General features: G+C 45.8%; 2 protein-coding genes across 2 annotated transcripts in view; one reads left to right on the top strand and one right to left on the bottom strand.

Annotated features, from left to right (window-relative positions):
- Positions 1-3,310, top strand: part of FMNL2 (formin like 2) — a 111,229-nt gene extending 107,919 nt beyond the window's left edge. Inside the window, 1 exon segment of the mRNA XM_039554622.1 lies at positions 1,505-3,310. Coding sequence (XP_039410556.1) covers positions 1,505-1,611 — 107 coding nt within the window. The 3' untranslated portion in view covers positions 1,612-3,310.
- A 1,479-nt stretch (positions 3,311-4,789) lies between these two features.
- On the bottom strand, positions 4,790-22,510 carry PRPF40A (pre-mRNA processing factor 40 homolog A). The gene is made up of 26 exons (XM_039554623.1): positions 22,399-22,510; positions 20,844-20,981; positions 19,305-19,385; positions 17,818-17,848; positions 17,582-17,604; positions 16,809-16,886; positions 16,622-16,732; positions 15,844-15,964; positions 15,371-15,395; positions 14,188-14,484; positions 13,135-13,243; positions 12,775-12,839; positions 12,032-12,196; positions 11,650-11,758; positions 11,028-11,178; positions 10,790-10,923; positions 10,306-10,420; positions 10,094-10,185; positions 9,856-9,972; positions 9,182-9,319; positions 8,048-8,143; positions 7,163-7,249; positions 6,962-7,058; positions 6,805-6,866; positions 6,060-6,194; positions 4,790-5,819 (listed from the first exon to the last, which is right to left on the bottom strand). Exons 1-26 carry the CDS (start codon positions 22,432-22,434, stop codon positions 5,727-5,729), a joined length of 2,706 nt encoding a protein of 901 aa, XP_039410557.1. The 5' UTR covers positions 22,435-22,510; the 3' UTR covers positions 4,790-5,726.
- Positions 22,511-23,373: the final 863 nt, after the last annotated feature.

Here is a 23,373-nt window from a genome sequence, read left to right as displayed (position 1 = left end):
AGCCCTAAAGAAGAATAATATCACTAAATTTCCCAATGTTCACTCGAGGGTAAGGATTTCTTCTAGCACAGCCGTGGTGGAGGAGTCCCAGAGCTGGCAAGCATCACTTTTTACTTGGCTTCCTCCTCTCTCTCTGTGCCAGGCAGCTGGTGGTAGATGTGGCTGAGCTAATACTGGTGAGACCCTCGAGGCCAGTGGAGACCCAGATCCTTGATTCTCCCCTCTGAGGTGCAGGGATCCACAGGATGGTGGCTGGTGACCATCATCACACTGTTTTGGCCACTTCAAGTTGAGCCCAAAACAGCCTTGTCCCCAGGTGATGTTGGTTGGTGACCAAGTTCACACTCCATTTTGGCCACTTCTCCTCAAGTCCGGCCCAGAATAGTCCTGTCCCAGGTGGTGTTGGTTAGTGACCACCATCACACTCTGGTTTGGCCATTTCTCATCAAGTTGAGCCCAAAATAGTCTTGTCCCCAAGTGCCTTTGGTTGGTGACCATCTTCACATTCCCTTTTGGCCTTTTAAATTCCAGTTGAGCCCAAAACAGCCTTGCCCCCACGTGGTGTGGGTTGATGACCACCTTCACACCCTGTTTTGGCCATTTCTTTTCAAGTCCAGCCCAAAATAGCTTTGTCCCCACGCGTTGCAGCCCCACAGTTGGGTTCTGCATGAGGTGGACAATCTCCAGCTGCAGGTGTGGAGAGAGGAGAGCTGAGAAGTTTGGGAGTTGTGTGTCAACTCCAGCACAAGTTATCCAGGAAATCTGAGGGATTTGCCCAGTCCAGCACAGATTTGTTGGCCAGGAGAGAAATATTAGAACTGGAATTGTCTTCAGTGCTTGTTGTGTTGTAGGTGCACAGCACATGGGCCACCTGTAATGGGCTTCCATCATCACATCCATCAGCTTTCTCCCTCTTCCATCCATCCATCCGTCCCATCCCATGCTCAGTGTTCCCTCCCGAGCTCTCCCCTCCTTTGGCCCTTCCAGCATCTCTCCGGCCAGGAGGTGGGCTGGCAGCTGGAGAATCCCAGGGCACCTCTTTAAGATCTTGGAGGTCCTTGCCAACCTGAATGATTCCATTATTCCATGCTAAATGAGACGTAGGGATCCTAAATCCGTCCTGCTGCGGCTGAACCCATGGGTCACACCCCTGCCGTGAGGTGGAACATCCTCCAGCTGCGGCGTTGAGGGAGTGTGGGAACGCCCAGGGCACACCTCAGAACAGCTCACTGGGGTCCATGTGGCCTTTGAGAGGGCTCTTGGGGCCATTCCCACAGCACAATTCCCGTGGTCCCACCAGCATCCCGATCCCACCAGTATTAACCGGCCGCTGGGGCGCGTAGTTCCGGGCACGTCCGTCCTGCTCCCTGCGCTGCGCCAATCCCTGCTCCCGTCCTCCACAAGCTGCTTTGACTGGCTTCCAGCGGGCCTTTCCCTGTCTGTCCTGCGTGTGCCGTGTGTCCGTGTGTCCGTGCCGGCGCTCCTGACTCCCGGCTCCCCGCAGATCTCCGGAACCAGCCGTACCGCCGGGCCGACGCGCTGAGGAGGAGCGTGCGCCGCCGCTTCGACGAGCACGGGCTGCGCTCCAACGGCGCCGAGCTGGCCATGTGAGCCTGCCAGGGAGCGGGATGGGCTCCACATCCCGCCTTTTCCAGGGAAAAACGGACCTTCGGAGGGCTCCCGGCCCGGCGCCGGGCTCTCCACGCCAAGTGCCTCAAATGGAAGCTCCTGCTCCGATGGATCCAAGCAATAGGATTGGGGTTGGTTGGGTTTCTCTGGACACCAAGACTCTGCAGGATTTGTAACCAAAATGTAAAATATGGATTAGTTTGGGGGGTTGGGTTGATGAGAGCGAGGGCTCCTGTGGGCCCGACTGGTTGGAAACTGGGAATGCTGGGAATACTGGGATGTGCTTGGCTTTTAATGCTGGGCTGAGGGTCGGGCCTGGCCTTCAGCTGCACTTAACGGCTCTTTTTTAATTAAAACTGCAAACCAAGACATTTAAGGGCTTTCTATACACGGAATTAATAATCCCAAGGAGCAACCCAGCCCTTTTCCAAGCCCCTGCAGCCTCCGCATGGAATGTGGGCCCACAGTCACAGGGATAGGAATGGAACAGGAGCTCACCCCAGGCCGGGGCTTTGGGATGTTCCGGGGCCTTGGCTGGGGGGCCGAGGGAGGCAGCGTTGGGATAACAGCGTATTTATTAATTAGCACTAAGCAATTAACACCCAGTAATCAGTATTAGGCTCTGAGGACCACTGCAGTCCAGTTCCTGGCACGGGGATTCCAACCCTGCTCCGGCTGCAAGACATTCCCGCTCGGATTCCCTGCTGAGGCTCCTGTGGAAGGGAAGCCCAGCCTAAAATTCCCGGTAGGTTTTAGGTTCTCCATGGCATTTTCCAAGCCTAACAAAGGACAGGAGGCTGATTTAGGACCACCCCGTGCCCCGGAGCAGCGGGATGGATCCCACTCCGTGCCGGCAGCATCCAGGAGCTGGGAAGAGCTGGACTGAGGAGAAATTTGTCCTTCCCAAGGCCCATTTTGCTTCCAGCTTCCCTGCCTGGGCTCATCCATCTGTTAATTGTAAAATTTCTTGTATAGTATTTAACCACTGAATTTCTTTGCCCTTTTCCATTGTGCTCCCGTGAACCACTGGTGGAGGTCCCTGGTTTTTGTTTTCCTTGGATAATGTGTAGTTATATGATAATCTGTTTTTAAATGTACAGATATTTTGCTACAAAATTGGTGCAGTTTTTTATGGTTTTTACACTCTCCCCCCTTCTCCCCCCCCACTTTAGCCTCTGGGTAATATTGTAAATATTGTTTAAAAGGAAATAAATGCATCAAGCCTGTGCTATACAATCGGAATGTTATTTTAACTTATAGTTTTTGTTTTTATATTTAACTAAAAGGACAGTTTGGGACTCAGAGTTACCACATTGACCAATTTCCAGGAATTTTTCCTTGAAAAACTGCCAAGTTTTGCATTTGCAGCACCGTGTACTTGACCTGCTAAAGAGAACATGCCACTGTTGGAATGAGAGTTTGGATCAAAGAGAACTGGACAATTTGAATTTCAATTTCAGCACTTGTTGGGGTATAAGCACTAAATCTCATTTGCTTCAGCTCAAAGGTATTTTTTTTAATTAAAGCCCAAAATGAAAGCCAAGCTGGCATGTTCTCTTTAATATTTTTCTAGTCATAGATCTGCTTCTTAGCAAGATTAGAAGTGTTTTATAAAGCAGTTCACGTTCCTTTCCTGGTCTGTTCCTGCCATAAAATCAAATAAACTATTTACACTACTACACTGAAATCCAGAGGGGTTTTTTGGGTCACTTTTACCTTTTTCCCCCCCCCTAAAAATCGTGATATTTGACAGGTGAACACCTGGAGCTTGTGTGGGTGAAGACTGAAATCATTTGCAGCATCGATTCTTTGTTATTCTGGAAGAGGCTGAGGGAAGAAATTTGGGGTGGATGTTCCTGGGAGACACCTGGATCAGCTCCAGCAGAGAAATAAATGGGGATTAATATTTGCCACAAATGTATTCAAAAAAATCCAGATATTTAGGGCAAAATGTAACAATTTGATATTAAAATCCAATTTAACTTTTAGAAGGGTTTAATAAAATTGTTCTGAGGGGGGTCAGGATTAACCAGCACAGCCAAGGTTTCAACACTGATGGACACAGTTCAAAATCATCCCAAAATTCATTAAAAAGAAACCATTTGGCTAAAACTCCTTCCAGTTTCCAGGTGGGAATGCAGAGTTTGAGCTGTTGGCTGTGCTGGGGCTGCCACAGGAGAAAATGGGGCTGGGAAATAGGGAAGAGGAGGAAAACACACCAAAAAAAAAACCCAAAAAACTGGGAAAATAAGCCTGAACTCAGTTCCTTGGAAAAGTCAATCCTGCCTTGCTTGGTTTAAAAGCAGGCTCAGCTTAAGATGAGGTTCTTCCAGCAGAGTGAATTAAGATGTTAAAAATACCCCACCACTGGAATAATTTATGTTCCCAGTTTCTTTATTCAATGAAGGCAAACCTTTTAAGAGTATTGGAAGAAGTTCCTCCCTGTCTGCAAACCCTTAGGACCTGTCACACTCTAAATCCTTCTCCCAGTTCCATGCAGGATTTCAGGGTCAGCTGCCCTTGTGTTTCCCAAACTCTGCTGGGCTGTTCCCACTTGGAGCATTCCCATTTTGGGATATAAATCCAGGGAAGTGGCTGGCAGGTGAGCAAAGCACAGAGGTAAAGCCCTGGAGCAGCAACTTCCTTGGGAGAGCCACTTGCTGCAGGGGAAAAACCTGGAATCTATTCCCTGCCACTGCTTCCAACCTGGATTTCCACACCAAACAGCCCAAGGATGCCAAAAATTCCCACAAGCCCTGTTTGACCAAATCCAGGTGTTCTTCCCCCAAGCAATGGGTGATGAGCAATGACCCTTCAGGGGGAAACAGCAGGATTGGGATGTGCTTTCCCATCCCAAAGCATCCCAGAAAATCCCAAAGCATCCCAGGAAAAAATGGTTACAACCTCCTGCATTTTAGATTTCAAATAACTCATTTCCATCCCAGGGTGTTCTTACTTAAGGAGTCTGAGCCTTGTAACCACCCCAGCCAGAGAATTCCCTGCATAAATGGATCCTTTGGGTGTTTATGCACTGGTAAAAGTGGTCAAAATTCAGGGAAAAATTCCTGCAAAGGAATCTTGAAAGAGTCTTCAAGCAGGTTTTGTGAGTGATGATGTGGCTCAGAGCTGTACAGAGTATTTAAGGAGAAATAAATACCAGTACATGCTAAAAGACAAGGTTTAATCATCGATAAAAATGTACAAAAATATTCCAAGGACAGCGGGTTCCCAATTTTCTCACCGAGCAGGGCTGGGGGCACCTTCCTGAATGTGCAGGGGCTGGAAAACAGGGCTGGAGCTGCTTCCTCCTCCCTCCTCTGGGCTGCTCTGGGCTGTGCAGGTACATTCTGCAGCAGGTTCTTAAGGCAACACATGGAATTGCGTTTAACATTGGATTTTTATTCCTAAATTTTCGGAAGGGGGAGAGAAAAGGTGGAGAGAAACGCTGGAGTAACAGCCAGGGCTGGGCCGGGTCGGGATTCAGGGAATGCCGAGGTGGTTGTGTCCCACACGCTCCCTCTGCTGGCACAGCAGGAGAATTCCCATCCACCACGTTGCCCAGGGTTTGGGATTGATGGGAGTCGGGACTTGGACATGAATCAGGCTTGGAGAAACAATCTCCAGTGCCAGACAATCCCAAAATCCAGGGCTGTGCAGAACACATCAGGACACGGATTCCTTACTCCCGTTGCCTTCCCAACAAAACCCCACCCAACCAAATCCATCCAATGAATGAAACCACAAGGAATTAAATTAGGAATTTTTTTCCTGAAGCTGAACTGGGCTCTGCCCAGGCAGCCCAGGGCTGTTCCCTGCCTAGGAAGGACACAGGGAAAGTGCTTGGGGACACTGCTGCCACCTCTGTGTCCCCTCCAGGGGATCCCGGCCCCCATCCCGCCCCGCAGCTCCAGGCCAGGCACAGCTTTGCCCTCAGAATTCCATGGATTTTTCTACTTTTGACTGGATTGAAGTGGTAAAAAACTAAAAGCCACCGTTGTTGTGGCCATGGGCCACCGGCCACCGGCCCCAGGGCCTCGCCCACACAAGGCTTGGTTTTATTTTGCCACCTGTAAACATTTTTGGTATCAAGAATCTGCTCATTGATCTTCATCCAGCTGTTCCAAAAGAGTCCTCCTCTGTTTTTCCAGCTCCCCCTCACTGAGCTCGCTGCCAGAGGTATCCCAGTTTCCCTGTGGAGAGATGGGACAGCGGTCAGGATGGGATTTTCCGCGCAGGCTCCACAACAGAGCCAGAGCTGGCTGCTCTGTGTCACTTGGGAACCCCAAAATCCAAATCTGGGACTGGGAAAGACCTCCAGGATCATCAAAATCCAACCTCTGACCTCTCCCAGAGCACACCTATGGAATCAGCATCCAGCAGATCCTGCTGCTAGAGCCCAAAGCCTCAGGAAAAAAGGAAGCAGAGCTTACGGAATCTTTTCCGGGCCGTTTTTTAGTGGGAGATTTATGCTTGGACTCGGATCTCTGTCTGGCTCTTTCCTTCTCACTGTCCCTCTCTCTTTCTTTCTTGTCCTTCTCTCGTTCCACATCAGATTCTGGCGAATCCTGGGGGAAAAAAAAAAACGGGAATAGTGAATATTAAGTCCAACTTGATTTAAGTTGGAAGGAACCTTAAATCTCATCCCATTCCACCCCCTGCCCTGGGCAGAGACACCTCCCACTATCCCAGCTTGCTCCAAGCCCTGTCCAGCCTGGCCTTGGACACTTCCAGGGATGGAGCAGCCACCATTTTCCAGGGAAACCTGTGCCAGGGCCTCTCCACCCTCACAGGAAGAAGCGAAGCTCTTTCTGCTTTTCAGATCCTTCTGCTGCTCTTGTACAACAATTCAGAGCTTCCAACACAACCCTGATGCTCAGGCAGGCATGAGGAATGGCTGGGATCCTTCCCAGCTCTCCACAATGAAGGAGACCACCTGGATTTGCCAGGAAAACCAGCAAATCCCAGGTTACTCATGGAGTCCTTCACACGGAGTTAAACCCTCCACATTCAGCAGTTTGAAGTGGTTTAATATTAAGAATATTTAACAGAAGCTGTTATTTTGGCAATACCCTCCTCCAGTTTGATCCCAACTTTTCCCTTGGAAAATCCAGCTGGGATTACTGACAGCAGGTGCCAGGTTTTCCATAATCCAGCTCCAAACTGAACTGCACTTACAGACTTGTGCCTCCTTTTCTTGCTCTTCTTCTTGTGTTTTTTGGACTTCTTGTAACTCCTCTCTGCAGCCACAGGGAGAAACAAAAAACCCAGGAATCAATGGATAAATCCCCAGGGATAAACCCCCAGCTGCTGGGAAGCCAATCCCATCCCATACCGGATTCGGCGCTGGAAGAACGCTCGGACACCGACCGCGATTCCGAGCGCTGCCGCTTCTTCTTGGAGTGGCTGTCGTCGTCCTCGGACTCCGAGCCCTTCAGAGCCAGCCCAGGGGGAGAATGCCAATTAACAAATGGGAATTGCAGCAGGAATTAGTGCAGTTTGGAATTGCAGAGGGAGGATCTTCAGGCATACTCACAGAGCGGGAACGGGAGCGCTTCCGGTGATGTTTCTTGGATTTCTTCGAATGCTTCTTGGTCTTGGAGTGGTGGTGTTGACACTCGTGCTGTGGGCAAGGCAAGGAGGGGTGAGCTCAGAATTCCAGCAGGGATTGGGCTTGGAAAAACCCTAAAATCCCAGCCTGTTCCACCATGGGTAAGGACAACTTCCCTGGAGCAGGGTGCTCCAACCCGGCCGTGGACAATTCCAGGGACGGGGCAGCACAACCTCACCAGCTCTTACAGGACATCCCAAAAAACTGATGGGATCTTTCTCACCCACAGAAGTTGGGAAAGGTTAAAAACTCCATAATCAGCATTTAATGACAGCACCACCTCATCACTGCCCACAGGACATCCCAAAAAACTGATGGAATGTTTCTCGTCATCCACAAAAGCTGGGAAATGTTAAACGCTCCATAAAATCAGCATTTAATGGCAGCTCATCAGCTCCTACAGGACATCCCAAAAAATTGATGTTTTTCCTGATCCACAAAAGCTGGGAAAGGTTAAAAGCTCCACAATCAGCATTTAGTATCAAAATCCCTAAAAATGGGCACTGTTGCCATGTTGGAGCTGCCATAAAAGCAGCCAGGAGCAAGGGAAAACACACGGATCTGTTCCCTGGATCCAAGTTAAGCCTGGCCTAAACCCACCCCTTGCTCTGCCTAACTGGAAACTATAAAATGAGAAGGTAAAATGTCAGTTAAAATTCTTCCAAACTGCAGGAAATGGAACAAAACCTCCAAGAGTGAGAGCTGAAAAATCAAATTCCCTTCAATCCTTCCCCTTCCCACCCAATTTAGGAGGAAAAGGAATTTTTGTTGTCTGCTGTCGAATGATTTTAAAAATCAAGGAATAATTACCTCAAGTACGTGTAAGAAATCCTTAAATATCCTTTTCCTTTCAGATTCCAGGGTGATGTCCTCAAATGCTGGTTCCTTCACAAATCTGTCTCTGATCTGTCAGGAAAATAATTCTATTAATGATACTCAAAATAATTTAATGATTGATTTGTTAAAATACTAGAAAAGAATAAATAGAATATAATAATAAAATATAATATCGTCATAATAATGGCAATAACAGTAAGAAATAATAAAACCAGTAAGGAGTAACAAGAAAAGAGTAAGAAAAATAAAAATAAGAAAAATAATAAGGCATAATAAAAGTAATAAGGCATAATAAAAATAAGAAAAATAATAAAGAATAATAAAAATAAGAAAATAAGAAAAAAGAAAAATAAGAGAAATTAAGGAAAAGAAAAATAAAAATAAGAAAAATAAGAAAACTAAAATCTGCAAGAAATAAAACCAGTAAAAAATAAAAACAGTAAAAATAACAGAAATAATACAAATAATAAGAAAAAATAAAAATGAATAGTAAAAATAATAAGAGATGATAAAAAAGAAAGATAAAAACAATAAGAAAAATGAAAAAAATGAAGATAATAATAATTTTTAAAACAGTAAGAATTTAATAAAAATAGATTTATTTTCACCAGTTGAAAAAGCCCCTGAACTGGTACGAGGCTAAACTCTTTTAATCCCAGATTTCCAAGCAAATCCCAAACTTCCAGTGTTTGGGGAAGCTCTAACTCATGGAAACATGGAGAATCCCACTGTTTTTCCTGCACATTCCATTTAAGCATAAAAATCCCCAAATATTTCTAGAAATTGTCCTTGGAAAGGTTTTCCAGGTTATTTTATCCTGGACAACGTTTACACTTTTAAATAATTTCAATGAATTTTGGGAGCTTTGTAGGATTATTCGGGTTTTTTTTCCATTTGCTTTAGGAATTCTTTCATTTCAAATTGTAATCAAAGGGATCAGAATGAATTTCTCCCCATGCAACTCCAAATTTTCCTGAAAAAACCACAGGATTTTATGGGATTTTGACGTCCCATAAGCAGAACCAGGAAGAGCTTGGAAACCGCGGCGTTTGAAGGGATTCCCTTTGGGAATCTGGGAATTCTTTCCCAGGGAATTGCCATGCTTACATCCTCCCAGACAGCATCCAGCTCGATGGGGGGGGTGGCTTGTTTCAACATGCTCTTGAAGGCTGATTCCTTCCTCTTCATCTTCCGGGCTTCCTCCTTTTCCCGCTCCCTTTCCCGCGCTTCCGCCTTTTCCAGCAGCTGCGGGAAGCGAAAGGAACGAGGGATTGGAAAGCAGAAGGAAAATCATTCAGTTTCTTGGGGTTTTCGGGACAGTTCACCCTCAGAGTTGTGTCTCAGTCACATGGAAATGACAAGGAAATTAAGTACAGGTAAATGCATTAATTATTAAATCGAAGTTGTTATAATAAATGATTATTTTATCGCAGATTAATCAATTCTTTATTTTCCAAGCATGGAATTGCTGCTCCTGAGAATCCAATTATGCAAAATTATAGCAACGCACAAATCGGGGGAAATCTTATGCACAAACAGGAGAACATCATTAAATTCCTATCCCAGAATTCCTCAAGTCTGGGAACGTTGATGGCTTGGATTAAGGTTTATTTTTATTTTGGCAACTGGAATCAGTTAAATAACTCTAAATAACAGAATATTCCTCAACTATTATGGAATTACTTAGAAAATAAACCCTAATTCCTGTCTGGAGAAGGGATTTCCCATCCTAATTATCCAGATATCCCAATTAATTAATGAATGTATTAATTAATACTTACACTGTTGAAAGCCAGCTTGATGTTCCCTGCATCCAAAGTGGTGGCTCTTTTAGTGGAGCTGATGACAGTGACAAAATCCTCAAAGGAAGTGTTCACTTCCACCACAAATCCTTTATCCTGGAAAAAAGTGGCTCCTTTGGCATGAGGGAACTCAGGAATTCCCTCAATTCCCACAAGGAAATCCCAGCTCCCTGGGATGGGAAATGTGGAGTTCAAGGAGGAGCCAGGTAAACCTCACCTTTAAGATGTCTTTAATTATCTTCTTCTCATCGTGGTAACGAGCTTTCAAGTCCTCCACATAAAACTTGAACAGGTCAAGCGCAGTTGATCCTGAGGGAGGGTTTAGTTAAGCCACAGGTCAGGTTTAACCAAAGAGCTGCATTTTTAGGTTTTAAAAAATAGGAGTAAGTGCCCTGTCCTGCCCCAAATCCCAGGTTTTCCCTTCCTTACCAGGCTGGCCGAGCATGCTGGTGAATCTGATGTCGGAGCTGATGGCTGGATACAATTCCATCCAGGAGGACATGGAATGTAACTGGCCGTGCTCATGCAGCTCATCCAAAAACAGCTGGAAAACACGAGGAAAATGGGAATCTGGAGTCATTCCTCATGCTTCTCCTTGGTACCAGCTGGGATGGATTGTCTTGGTAACTGGAATTCCAGTTTTGTTCCAATAGCATTGAAAAATCACATTTTATGTTGTTCTTCCTGCTTTTCTCCACCATCTACAACATTCCAGCTGCATCTCCTTCCCATCCAGGCCTATTCCCTGTCACTTTTCCACCTTTCTGGCCTAACACAGCAGAGAAAATGCTACAACCCAACACCTGAGGCTTTAAACCCCCCTTTAATCAACCCTCAGAAATAAAAAACCCCACATGGAATATCCCATGATATTCCATGACATGTTTAAGACAGAACCCCAAATTCCACCAACCTGAAAAGACTCCCTGTTTTTACGCTGCCTCCTCCTTTCCCTCAGCAAACTTTTCTGCTTCTCCTCCTCCTCCTCTTTTTCCAAGGCCCTGATATGTTCCTCAAAACAGATCAGGGCATCCTCCTTATCCATGTCTAGCAAGAAAACAGGGGAAAAAAGGGGAAAAAAGATCAGGTTATTCCTTCCCACTCAGGAAGAAACCCTCCTTCCCAAAGAATCCCAGAGCCCATGGACATACTCTGGAGCTCCTCATCCTCAGCAAAGGTGGGGTTGTCCATGAGGTACTGCTGAGCCTCTGACCAGGTGGTGCAGTAGGTGACATTGGCCATGTTATCCAGGATGTTCTTCAGAGCTTCCCAGTTCCTCTTCCGGAGTTGCTTGGCTTGTTCCTGAGGGGAAAAGTTTTTTTGGGGGGTTCAGTTTGAGGTGGTTTGGACAGAAGTACAAGATACCAAGTGTGTTCTCCAAGAAAACGTAGAATTCAACTTTAATTTATATAAAATCATGGAATTCTAGAGTGGTTTGGGTTGGAAGGGACATTAAAACTCATCCCATTCCAACCTCCTGCCCTGGACAGGGACCAGGTTGCTCCAAGCCCCATCCAACCTGGCCTTGGACACAGAACAACACAGTTTTTCCGTATCATTATTGCTTCATTAATTTAGCAGGAAAGTCACCATGGAATTTATTTAAATCCCTCTAAAAATTCAACACATGGCAAAATCAGCAGGAATAAATCCCAATAAACCCAAAAAACTTCCCTAAAATCTGCTGTTTATCTGCCACAAAGCCTCAACCACAGGTTTAAAGTGATCTAGGAACAAGTGAGGAGATACTGGATGTATTTGAAGGGAATTTACCTTCTCCTTCTTGGACAGGAAAAACAAAACATCCTCATAAATCTCCAGCCGGTCCCGCTCGGATATGGCATTCCACACTTCCATCTCCCCAAACATTTGTTCAGCTTTTCTGGGCAAAACAAATGAAAAACACACAGCTCTTTATTTATTTATTTGTGACTAAATTATCCCATCAATCCCCAAGACCATCAGGGAGAGCTCTGTCCCAAGCAGGAACACTTTTATAGGAATTCTCCTTGATTTTCCCTCGAGAAAGTTTTTTCCAGTATACCTTTTAAATTTTTATAAATGAAGGAAAAAGCTAAAAATGGAAGTTGATGCCACTCCAAGCAGTGGATCCCATCAGGATTTTTATCCCACATTCCTGTCCCAAGTCCCTTACTTGTATCTGGTGGTGGATGTCATCTTCTCATGGTTTTCCAGGAACCGCTGGAAGGATTCCTTGGCTTCCTTGTACTTGGATCTGGCTTCTTCCTTCTCCTCCTTCTCTGTCTGAACTTTGTAAGCGTTAAAGGCTTGCTTTTTTTCACTCAGTTTTGCCAAAGCACTTCCCAGGAAAGAAAAGGAAAGAATAATGTCATTTATAGATAAAGAAAAGCAGGAAGAGAAGAAAAAGAAAGTCAGAGAAAAAGGAAAGGAAAGTCAGAGAAAAAGGAAAGGAAAGTCAGAGAAAAAGGAAAGGAAAGTCAGAGAAAAAGGAAAGGAAAGTCAGAGAAAAAGGAAAGGAAAGTCAGAGAAAAAGGAAAGGAAAGTCAGAGAAAAAGGAAAGGAAAGTCAGAGAAAAACTCAGAAACATCAGAAAAAGAAAATAAGAAAACAAGAAAAATACATAAGAAAATCTAAACCAAAAAGCACAAGGCAACAGGTTTGACTAATCCAGATTTAAGATAAAATCAAATATAATCTAAACATTTTAATCCCAAACTCAGCATAAAATACCAATTTCCAAGCTTTTTCCCAATGAAAATTAAGCTGTTTGAAGCGTTTCTTTATGGGGGAAAGGAGGAAAATTCCCTGCCAACGGCACAAAATGCAGGAATATCTGTTGCTGACAGAATCTTGGATTGTTTGGAAGGCAAATTCCCTAAAAAAGGGTTTGTGTGGAATTAAAGGAGGACTCAGTACCTGTATCTGGGGTCATTAATGATCATTTTCATGGCTTGCTCCCAGGAAGCATTAGATGGAACTCGCTGTGAAAACAGGAAATTATGGATTAATCAAATCTGGAATTAACATCCAACAAGGAACAATTCCTTAAAAACAGCCATTGGGGGGGGGAGGGAGGGGGAAAAAAGGCATTTTATTTTTGAGCTAAAACAACATTTCACTGGAAAGCTCTTTTCTTTCATTTCTACAAGAGTGAGGAATTCTTCACCAAAAAAATCCAGTAAAACCTGGTAAATAAAATAAAAATTACACCAGGCTTTGTAGTTCAGTAAAACATTAGTAATTGGTCAATAAAATACCAATAATTGGCCCAAATACCTTTTCTTTTAGCAGTTCTTTAAATGCTTGTTTAGCCTCTTCCTTTGTGTTCCACGTGTAGGTTTTTTTAACAGGTTGGGCATCCTCATCCTCCTTCTTTGCAGCAGCACTAAAACAAGAAGAATTTAATTATTTCAGCGGTTTTTTTCTAAGTTAGAGGCACTGAAGAGTCACAAACCATCACAGAATGAGTTTTTTAAATAGCAACTCAAAGTAAAAAAGTCATTCTGATAATTCATGTAAAGCTTTTCCTTACAGGCACCACAACTGATGAAAAAAAGATCAAAAAAAGCAAATTATTTCAGCAAAATATTTCCCTCCTGTAATTTGCTGCCTGCTGAAGTTATCTAGAAATGATTCATAAAAACATAATGTTGAAATTCAGCAGGAATATTGATATTTTATATAAAAACATAAAGAGAAGTGCCTAAAAATGTGCCTCTTATCCTTAATTATGTCTTGCTGTCTAAAATCCCCCACAGCATTTCTTTTTTACTTTGAATGATAAAAATCCTAAGTTTTAATTTTTCACATAATCAATTTTTCATTATTAAAATAAAAGGAATTGTGGCTGGAACAGATAAAAATCTCTTTAGTATTTTATTTTCTTCCAGTGATAACCAATGGCACAGAACCATGGAAAAGGAGCATAAGGGGGAAGAGTTTAATGGCACCCTGGGAAATTCTTACAGCTACTGGAAAATTTATGGAATGTTCCTGTCACTGAGGCTGCTAAGAAATGAAAAATGGCAGCAAAGCCATGTGGCTTCATAAATTATCATGGAATCATGGAATGGGTTGGGTGGGATGGGACATTAAGGATCATCCCAATCCACCCCTGCCATGGGCAGGAGCACCTTCCACTATCCCAGGGTATATCCCACCCAACCTGGCCTTGGACACTTCCAGGGATCCAGGGGCAGCCACAGCTTCCCTGGGACTTCCATCCCAGCCCCTTCCCAGCCTCACAGGGAAGGATTTCCCCCTCATATCCCATCCCAATCCACTTTCCTGGAGCTGCAATCCATGCCCTTGCCTTTTAACTCCACTTACTCTCCCGAGGCCTCCTGCTTGGCCGCCTCATCTGTGGCGGCTGCTGCCGTGTCCGCAGTCCCGTCCTGCGTGCCGGGGGCAGCGCTTCCCTGGCCCTGCTCCTCAGCCGTGGCTGCCCCAGCACCGTCCGTGTCCCCGTGGCAGCGGCTGGAGCAGATTCCCCCTCGGAAGCAGCTCCCGCTGGCAGCAGCCGTGGCCGGGGCGCTTTCGGCGGCCGGGGCCGCGCTGGCTCCGCTCGGAGCGTCCGTGGCTGCGGCCGGAGCTGAGGCGGCTGCGACCGCATCCTCCGGCTTCGTGCTTGGGATACAAACAACAACAGTCAGCGACAGGCACTGGTCTTAAAGATTCAGGGCAAGGGTAGAGGTTAAAGAAGAGATAAAGTGGGGAATGAGGGGTTTAGGGAGAGTTAAATACTTGGAAAAGGTTTATAGGCCCTCAGGAAAAAAGGAGTTGAAGACCCTCAGGAAAAAAAGGGGTTCAAGGCCCTCAGAAAGGTTTGAAGATCCCCAGGGAAGGTTGAAAGGCTCTCAGGAGAAGGGGTTGAAGGCTCTCAGGAAAGAAGGGGTTGAAGGCCCTCAGGAAAAAAGGGGTTGAAGGCCCTCAGGAAAAAAAGGGCTGAAAGGCCCTCAGGAAAAAAAGGGCTGAAAGGCCCTCAGGAAAAAAAGGGCTGAAAGGCCCTCAGGAAAAAAAGGGCTGAAAGGCCCTCAGGAAAAAAAAGGGCTGAAAGGCCCTTCAGGAAAAAAAGGGCTGAAAGGCCCTCAGGAAAAAAAGGGCTGAAAGGCCCTCAGGAAAAAAAGGGCTGAAAGGCCCTCAGGAAAAAAAGGGCTGAAAGGCCCTCAGGAAAAAAAGGGCTGAAAGGCCCTCAGGAAAAAAAGGGCTGAAAGGCCCTCAGGAAAAAAAGGGCTGAAAGGCCCTCAGGAAAAAAAGGGCTGAAAGGCCCTCAGGAAAAAAAGGGCTGAAAGGCCCTCAGGAAAAAAAGGGCTGAAAGGCCCTCAGGAAAGGTTTGAAGATCCCCAGGGAAGGTTGAAAGGCCCTCAGGAAAAAGGTTTAAACTCCCTCAGAAAAAAGGTTTAAACTCCCTCAGAAAAAAGGTTTAAACTCCCTCAGAAAAAAGGTTTAAACTCCCTCAGAAAAAAGGTTTAAACTCCCTCAGAAAAAATATAGCATAATATTAGAAACATACCTGTTCTCTTCAGCTTTAATCATTGCTAGAGGAAAAAAGGAGACAAACAGTTAAAATATTGCTTTAAAATAGTTTATATACACAGGGGGTTCTGGTGATTATTGATTTAATAAAAGCAAAGTTTAAAATATTTTTGTTACTACCAATAATTTTAAGTTTGTGCCCTTGAAAGATTAAATCAATTGAAATTAAAATAAGATTTAGAAAATGCCACTACAGGAAGATTGAGGAATATAAAAATGACTTTTTGGTTTAAAATAATTATTTTCATTTTTTAAAAAAGAATCCGAACACCCAGAAGGAAAGTCAGGATTATTAAACAGAATTTTTAAAAAGGAAATATTTAAATTACGGCTGCCTAGTCTTTTTTTTTTTTTAACACTTATTTTTTACCCCAGTTGATTTTGTTGCTATTTTAATTAATTAATTAATTTATACATATTTATAAAAATACAAGTCCAGCCCCCTTTTACCTTCAAGATCCTCCAGCTCTTTGGGTTTTGCCCAGCGGGATTCCTTTGTCTGGGAATTGTAATAGTAAGGCTTCCCAGAATCTGATTTATACTCCTTCCAGGGACACTTGGATAACAATTGCTGATGGACAGAAAACAAAGATTTTCCAAGGAAAATCTCCTTTAGCAATAAATAAACATGTAAAATAACAAGATTATAAAAAGGAGGGAGAGGGACTTTTTTTATCTGGGCACAAAGTGACAGGACAAGGCATGGAGGGACAGGACACAGGGAATGGCTTCCCAGTGCCAGAGGGCAGGGCTGGATGGGAGATTAGGAAGGAATTGTTCCCTGGGAGGGTGGGCAGGGGGTGGGATGGAATTCCCAGAGCAGCTGTGGCTGCCCCTGGATCCCTGGCAGTGCCCAAGGCCAGGTTGAAGCAAGCTGGGATAGTGGAAAGTGTCCCTGCCCATGGAATGAGATGATCTTTAATGTCCCTTCCATCCCAACCCATTCCATGATTCTGAAATTCCACATTACTTCTCTAAATATTAAAAAAATACCTATTTAAAAAAAAAACCGACCCTATCTAACAATAAGGAAAATTGAAGAATTTTGGCCACTTTGCACCCTCTGGTTCTCCCGACGTAAGGAGAACGATCCAAATGCTTCAGGAACATTTCTTATTGGAAGAGTTTGCTCCCATTGCTTCCAGCAGAATTATCCCTGCTGCAGGTGTTAGGCTTGGGAATCCTCGTGTTCACACAAGCTCCCAGAATTAATTTGGGATTTGGTTACCTCAGCAGGGGTTTTGAGGTCATCTGGCTTCTCCCACGTGGACTGCTTGGTCTCGGTGTTGTAGTAATAAGTTCTTCCATCCGGGGATTTGTGCTCCGTCCACGTGGATTTCTGGGAAAATTCAAAGCCAAATTAATAATGAACAAAAGGATGGGATCAAACTCCACAAGAATAGTGGGATACAGACCTGTTTGGAGTGGTCCTCGCTGGCAGAGCTGGTGGTGGTGGAGCTTTGCTGGACTGTGGAGACCACGGGATGCGTTGTCTGAGGAGGAGACAAAACAGGCCTTGGAAAATCCTGATTAATTGGTGGTTTTCACCTAAATATCCTGGATTTTCCAAGTGCTTCAGCAGCACAGGAAAGGCAGGGACCCAAATCCACACCTTAAGTCAGTATTTTTCCACAAAACCTCCTTCTTTGGGAGTGAAGCTGTTAAATTCCACATTCTGAAGGGGCTAATCCCCACCAGAAAGTGGAAGTGAAGGGGTCAGACTCCAACAACTCCAAGACAAAATTCCAGCAGCACTCCCTGTTCCCAAAACTTCAGGAAAATTTATTCAGGAAGATTCTGGCTTATTGAGCTTACATCAAACTTCCTGCTGCTTTCCATGGCCAGTTTTCCTACGAATTCCCTGGAATCAGGACTGTATCCACCTGCTGTGGATCAGTGACTGGATATGGCCAAGGGGAGCTGGATTTCCTGACAGTCCAATGGCGCAGGATGGAAATCTCCCAGAAATAAAATGGATATTCATCTATATTTAATAATTAAGCTGGGACAAGGCTCACAGATTTCAAGGAACAACCAAAAACTTGGAAAAAGGCGGGGGGGGAAGGAGGGGAGGGAAAGAAAAGGGGGAGGAAAAAAAGAAACAAGGTTTTCCTTGAAATTCCTAAAGCCACATTTGCCCCACATCACATTGGAATTCCAACCTTCTGGAATTGTGCTTTCCACATACCTGAGTTCCAGGAGGGGTCACACCTAAAAAATAAAATAATTAAGAATTAAAAACAGGTTTGGTTGCTTCATTTTTCTAAATATTCCTCAATGTGTGCCAGGAAAAAAATGTCCTGGGCACCAATGGAGATTCCAGGACTGAAATGCTCCATCACATTTTAGGGAAAAGTGCAATTTTTTAATATTTCAGCTGAATTGGGGTAAATATTTTGAAATTATAACAAGCTTTTTACTCACCTACTTGTGCATCCATGCTGTTCACCCCTGGCTGTAAAAATAATTAAATTAAAACAATTAGGCATTTAAACAATTAAATGTAAATCATTAAATACTGAGGAATTAAATCCTAAAAAAATCCAATATTCATTATTCAAACAAGGACTTTCTGCCACAAAAGGCTCTAATTCCTTAAATAAGGATTCCTGGTTCCCTCTTAATTATTCCTGCTCCTTAAATAAGCAATTAGGAACATCATTAGTTGGGATAATTATGTGGCAAAAGGCTTTGGATGTATTAAAGTTGCATTCATGGAGCTCTTCCTTCTTGAAATTCCTTACAGTTAGGAAAAAAAAAAAATCAACAAAATTCAAAGTTTTCCCATTTTTTTCCTTGTGGATTTAGCTTTGATTAAGGTTTATTTTCAGTTCTCAGCTACAAACCTCAAATATTCCTCAAGAAAACAGAAAAATTGGTTAAAAAATGAAAATAAATCACATTGGATCAATTTGATTTGATATTATCCAACTGGAAGAAACCGGGAATTCACAGGAATTTGCTGTGTATTTTAAGAGCATTAATTTGATCAAAATTGTAATTTTTTGTGTATTTTATGAGCATTAATCTGACTAAAATACTGATTTTTAGGAATTCCACTGCTTCTAATCAGCTTCCCAGAGGGGAATGACCTGGAAAAACCACAATCCTTGGGTGACACATTCCAGGATCATCCAGTTGGCCTCAATCTTTATTCAGATTAGGTTTTCCACCAGGCAGCCAAAATAATCCACAAAAATGGGAGCAAAGGTTTGTGCTCTGCACTAGAGGAAATTCCAGAGGAATCTCACTTAGGGATATAAATCTGCATGGGAAAAAAACATTAAAATAATTTATTTCTACATTTAAGTGGCTGGAACTGGTTTTAAGTGGATCTCTTAGGGTTGGACTGAATTTATTTCCTAGGAACAGAATTTAATTTAAATTTTCTCCCCTCAGAGATTTCACCTGTATTTCATTTTAACGTTTCCCTCTCCATTTCCACCCAAAGAACTCCTCATTCCTTGAGCCATTCCAGCAATTTTTATACTCAACTGAATTTCAGGACCTTGTACAAAACAATCTCTTTCTAATTGATTCAGATCTCATTCATATTGAATTAAAACTCTTCAAAAAATTAAAATTTAAGAGAGAAGAATCTCTTGGTCAGACAATTTTTCCTTCCTCCAAACAGTCCAAGGTCACAGTGGTTCCTGCCAAACTCCAGGAAGTGAAGGACAAGGAATGTGGGGAAGAGAATCCAGAAAGGAAAACTAAAAGGAGTTTAAAGACTGATGAAAATCACAAAATTCTTTGTTTTACAATAATTCAAGAGCCACATAAAACTCCATTGCAATGAAAAATATGTTTAAAACTGAAATTCTTATTTTCTGATTAAAGAAAGTAAAGACTGAACAACAGCAACTGCTAAAAAGAGCTTTTAAAAACTGGAAAACTGAAATGAAACTCACAGGAACCGTGGGCTGCATGGCAGCCTGGGACATGTGGGACATCATCATTCCAGGCATCACTGACTGCATCATTCCAGGCATCTGGAATTCAAGAGTATTTTCCATGTATTTTACCATATTCTCAACATATAATACAATATTTTTATTGAAAAGCCATTATCTGATACTTCTTTTTAATTAAAAAAACCCCAAACATCCCTCTTAGGTGACATAAAATAGATTTGTGGGATTGTGATTCCCTTCATCACACTCCCACTACACAGGGATCCTCATATGAGGAATGACATGTCCAGATTCCAAAGTTGGATACGAAATATCAATAAAGACCATTTAAACCCCAAAGGAACACCATCAAATGATGAGAGGGCTGTTAATAAACCATCACTGAAATCCTAAGTAAAAGCAGGAAAAAATAAAGGTTAGGAATGATTTCTGCAGAATTCCAAGGCTACAGGGAATAAAAGAACAAAGGAAAGGTGAACCCCCAGACACGACATTTACCTTCAGGTTTTTGCTCTCCATCTACCAAAAAGTCCTGAGTTGCTCCCTAACATGTGAAATATTTCCTGTCTAAAGAGTGGGAATTGTGGAAAAGAAGTTACAAAAAAGTAGAGGAACAGAATTTCTGCTTCGCTTTCTAATGAACACACACAGTGCTAATGAGTCAAATCCTCCTCAGTTTTTAAAAAACTGCTTTTTTTTCACCCCAGAAGCTGCAAATTCACAGTGAAGAAATTCCTACCAAGCCTTTACACTCCAATTTAAGGAAAAATACAGATGCTGTGTCCAAGGAATTACAAAGGAAGAGTTGCCACCATGGGCTGTTCCCAAAGGTTTAATCCTTCCCTGTCATCCCCTCTCTGCCCAGTCTCCACTTCCATAATCCACCACCACAGGGAGCATCCCTAGGATATTAAGCATTCCTGGGATATTTATTATATCCAGAAAGAGAATTATTTCTTTCAGGAGTTGAGGGTTTAATCAGAAACCACACAGGAAATGTGATAACTGAAAAGAAAAGCTGCCAAAAGCAGGGCCATGCTTGTGGCTGTGACACTTCTCAGGGCTTTTTTCCAGTCCCATGGCATCAGCAACAACGGGATACAGGGATTATAAATCAATCCCTAGGATTCAAGCAGGAATTCTGCAAAAATTCAATATGTATTTATTTCTTCCCTTGCTGTAATGTTCTTGTGTGTGGATGTAGGAATTGGCCAAGAATTCAAGAGACATGAAGTCCCAAAACAACCTTATTCCTTCAAAATGTACAGGAAACTTCCAATAAACTTTAATAAACCCCAAATTATGGATTCATACCTGTTTATAACTGGAGTTAGAGGTGCACTAATTACCTGTTCGCATACCAATTGATAATTAAAGTTACAGTGTTCCCTGTGAGAACAGTTTTAACCTGGAGAGGATAAAATTCCCTGAATTACTGACCTTTCCTCTTCCCAGGGAGATTTACCCAGCTCAGGGATCCCTTGGCATCATTATGGGAAGACAGGGAATAAAATGATCCTTGTGGAAGGGCCTTACCTGCCCCATTGGGGGTCCTCCCATGGGGGGCATCATCTGAGGCATCATCCCGTGGGGAACTGGGGGCATGTTGGGAGGTCTCTGTCCCATGGGATGCATCCCCATGGGGGGGTAGTGGGGCATTCCTGGGTGTCCCATCTGGAAAACAGCAACAAACAGGGAAAATCAGCAGGAAGGCAATGACCCAAAACATTCACTAAAGGGAATAAGGGAGATCCCTTTCCTGCTTTTTTAATTATTGAAACACTTTAAGAACTTTCTGTTCCAAACAAAGGCAACAGCTCTGAGAGTACCTCAAGGTAAACCCTGGGCAGAATTTCCCTTTGGAAAACACATTTAACGGGGAAAAAGAAATCAAATTATTGACTGCAGAATCCCAGAATGGTTTAGGTTGGAAGGAACCTTAAAGCTCATCCAGTTCTACCCCTGACACCTCCCACTATCCCAGGGTGCTCCAGCCTGGCCTTGGACACTGCCAAGGATCCAAGGGCAGCCACAGCTTCTCTGGGAATTCCATCCCAGCCCCTCCCCACCCTCCCAGGGGAGGATTTCTCCCTAATTACCCCTAACTCTACCACCTTTCAGTCCAAAACCAGTTTTCCAATGATTTTTCTTAGGCCAGAAACCACAAGTAACTAAAAGGGTTTGAATCTTCTGGACAGGACACCTGACTTTTCTCAATCACATCCTCTCACAGCACATGCAGTGACAGCTCCTGTTTCCCAAGTCCCAGGTAATTCCAGGTGGAACAGTGTTCCTTAAAATTCTCCTCTGACCTTTTTCAGTGTTCTCTTGAGTTCAGAGGGACCTGTCACCCTGGTGCTGTCTGTCACCAATTGTGGAGAGTGAGAAGGTCCCCCTGAGCCTCCTTTTCTCCAGGCTGAGCCCCTTTCCCAGCTCCCCCAGCCACTCCTGCTGCTCCAGACCCTTTCCCAGCTCTGGATACAGCCATGTCTGTGATCCAGTGTGTCCTGGGAGGCATCAGGAAGAACATTTCCAGCAGGTCAGGCAGCTGATCCTGCCTTTCTGCCCAGCTCTGGGAGGCACCTCTGGGGTGCTGTGTCCAGCTCTGGCTCCTCAGCCCAGCAGGGCCAGGGAGCTCCTGGAGAGGCTCCAGCGGAGGCTACGCAGCTGAGGAAGGGCCTGGAGCAGCTCCGTGCCCAGCACAGGCTGAGGGAGCCGGGGCTGCTCAGCCTCGAGAGGAGCCCCAGCTGAGAGGGGCCCTCAGCCCCGGGTGTCCCTGGCTGCAGGGAGGGCTCAGGGCAGGGCCCGGGCTCTGCTCCGGGGCCCGGCAGCGGCACCAGAGCCACGGGCAGGGCCTGAGCCCGGCAATTCCCCCGCACAGGAGCAAGAACTTCTTCCTTGTGCGGGTGCCAGGTACCCAGAGAAAGTTTGGCGCTTCCCTCAGTGGGGATACTCAGAACCGCCTGCACACAACTCTGTGCCATGGGATGCCCATCCCACCCAACCCTGGCATGACCCCGCTAGAGCAGGGAGGCGGGACCAGCTCCCCCACGCTGTGACTCCGCGCCCCCCCACCCGAGCCCACACTCACCATGAGGGAGCCGCGGTCGACGCCGCCGGGCCGCATGGCGGGGCTGAGCAGGGAGCCCCCGCAGCGGCCCAGGAGGCGCCCGCGCAGCGGCGGCCGCGGGGCCGCGGGCCCGAAGGGCAGCAGCGGCTCGGGGTCCCCGCGGGGCGGGAGCAGCGGCGCCAGGAGGCTGACGGGCTTCCCCGCCGGCCAATCGGGGCGCGCCGCCAGCCGCGCGCTCTTCGGCGATTGGTCGGCGCCCGAGCCCACCGGCCGCACGGCGTCGCCCGGCGTCAGCTGGCATGAGGGGCGGCGGCTTCGGCAGCGAGAACGGCAGCGGGCTGCGGAGAGGCGGCGGCGGCCGCGGCCGTGGAGTCCCCGCCGGACATGGCGGCGGCGGGCGGCGCGGCCCCGCCGCGCGGGGCTCGCTCGGGCGGCTCCCGGGAGCGGCGGGGGCGCGGAGCGAAGCGGCAGCTGCGGCGGCCGAGCGCGGGGCACGCCGGGAAACCGCTCACGTGGGACGGGGGCGGTGCGCGATGGCCGGGCGGGCACCAACAGCGCCGGGAAGGGAGGGGGGACTTCCCGCTCCACCTATTTCAGCTTGGCGTTCAAGCGGACCGGGAGGTGGCGGTAGATCTCCCCTCAGCCGTGCTGCGGGGTGGTACGCGCCGAGCTCATGCGCCCCCCCCGTGGCGGTGCGGGGTGGTACGGGCCGAGCGCGGCCGGGCCGGTGCCCGTTCCCCCCCGCCCGGCGCGCCGTGGTTGGTGCCGCTGAGGGGGAGCGGCCGCCATGGCCATGGCGGGCGGGGGAGATCCCGCTGGGATCGGGGAATATCCCGGTGGGAAGGGACCCACAGGCATCAGCCAGTCCGACTCCTGCACCTGCACAGCCCAACAACCCCCCCTGTGCCTCAGAGCCTTGTCCAAGCGCTCCTGGAGCTCCGGCAGCCTTGAGGCCGTGACAATTCCAGGGACCCAGGGGCAGCCCCAGCTGCTCTG

This window comes from Corvus cornix, chromosome 7 (assembly GCF_000738735.6).
Source record: "Corvus cornix cornix isolate S_Up_H32 chromosome 7, ASM73873v5, whole genome shotgun sequence".
NCBI lineage: Eukaryota > Metazoa > Chordata > Aves > Passeriformes > Corvidae > Corvus > Corvus cornix.
The sequence above is the reverse complement of the archived record's forward strand: the minus strand, read 5'-3'. Positions and strand labels throughout refer to the sequence as shown.

What these genes read in the sequence shown, in the direction of transcription:
- PRPF40A (XM_039554623.1), bottom strand. Translation starts at nt 22,434, where the DNA reads ATGCGGCCCGGCGGCGTCGACCGCGGCTCCCTCATG. An exon ending in ATTTCTTACACGTACTTGAG is followed by an intron (nt 7,250 to 8,047) that starts GTAATTATTCCT and finishes CCTTGCCCACAG; the next exon opens with CACGAGTGTCAACACCACCA. An exon ending in TTCTTCCAGCGCCGAATCCG is followed by an intron (nt 6,867 to 6,961) that starts GTATGGGATGGG and finishes CTGTGGCTGCAG; the next exon opens with AGAGGAGTTACAAGAAGTCC.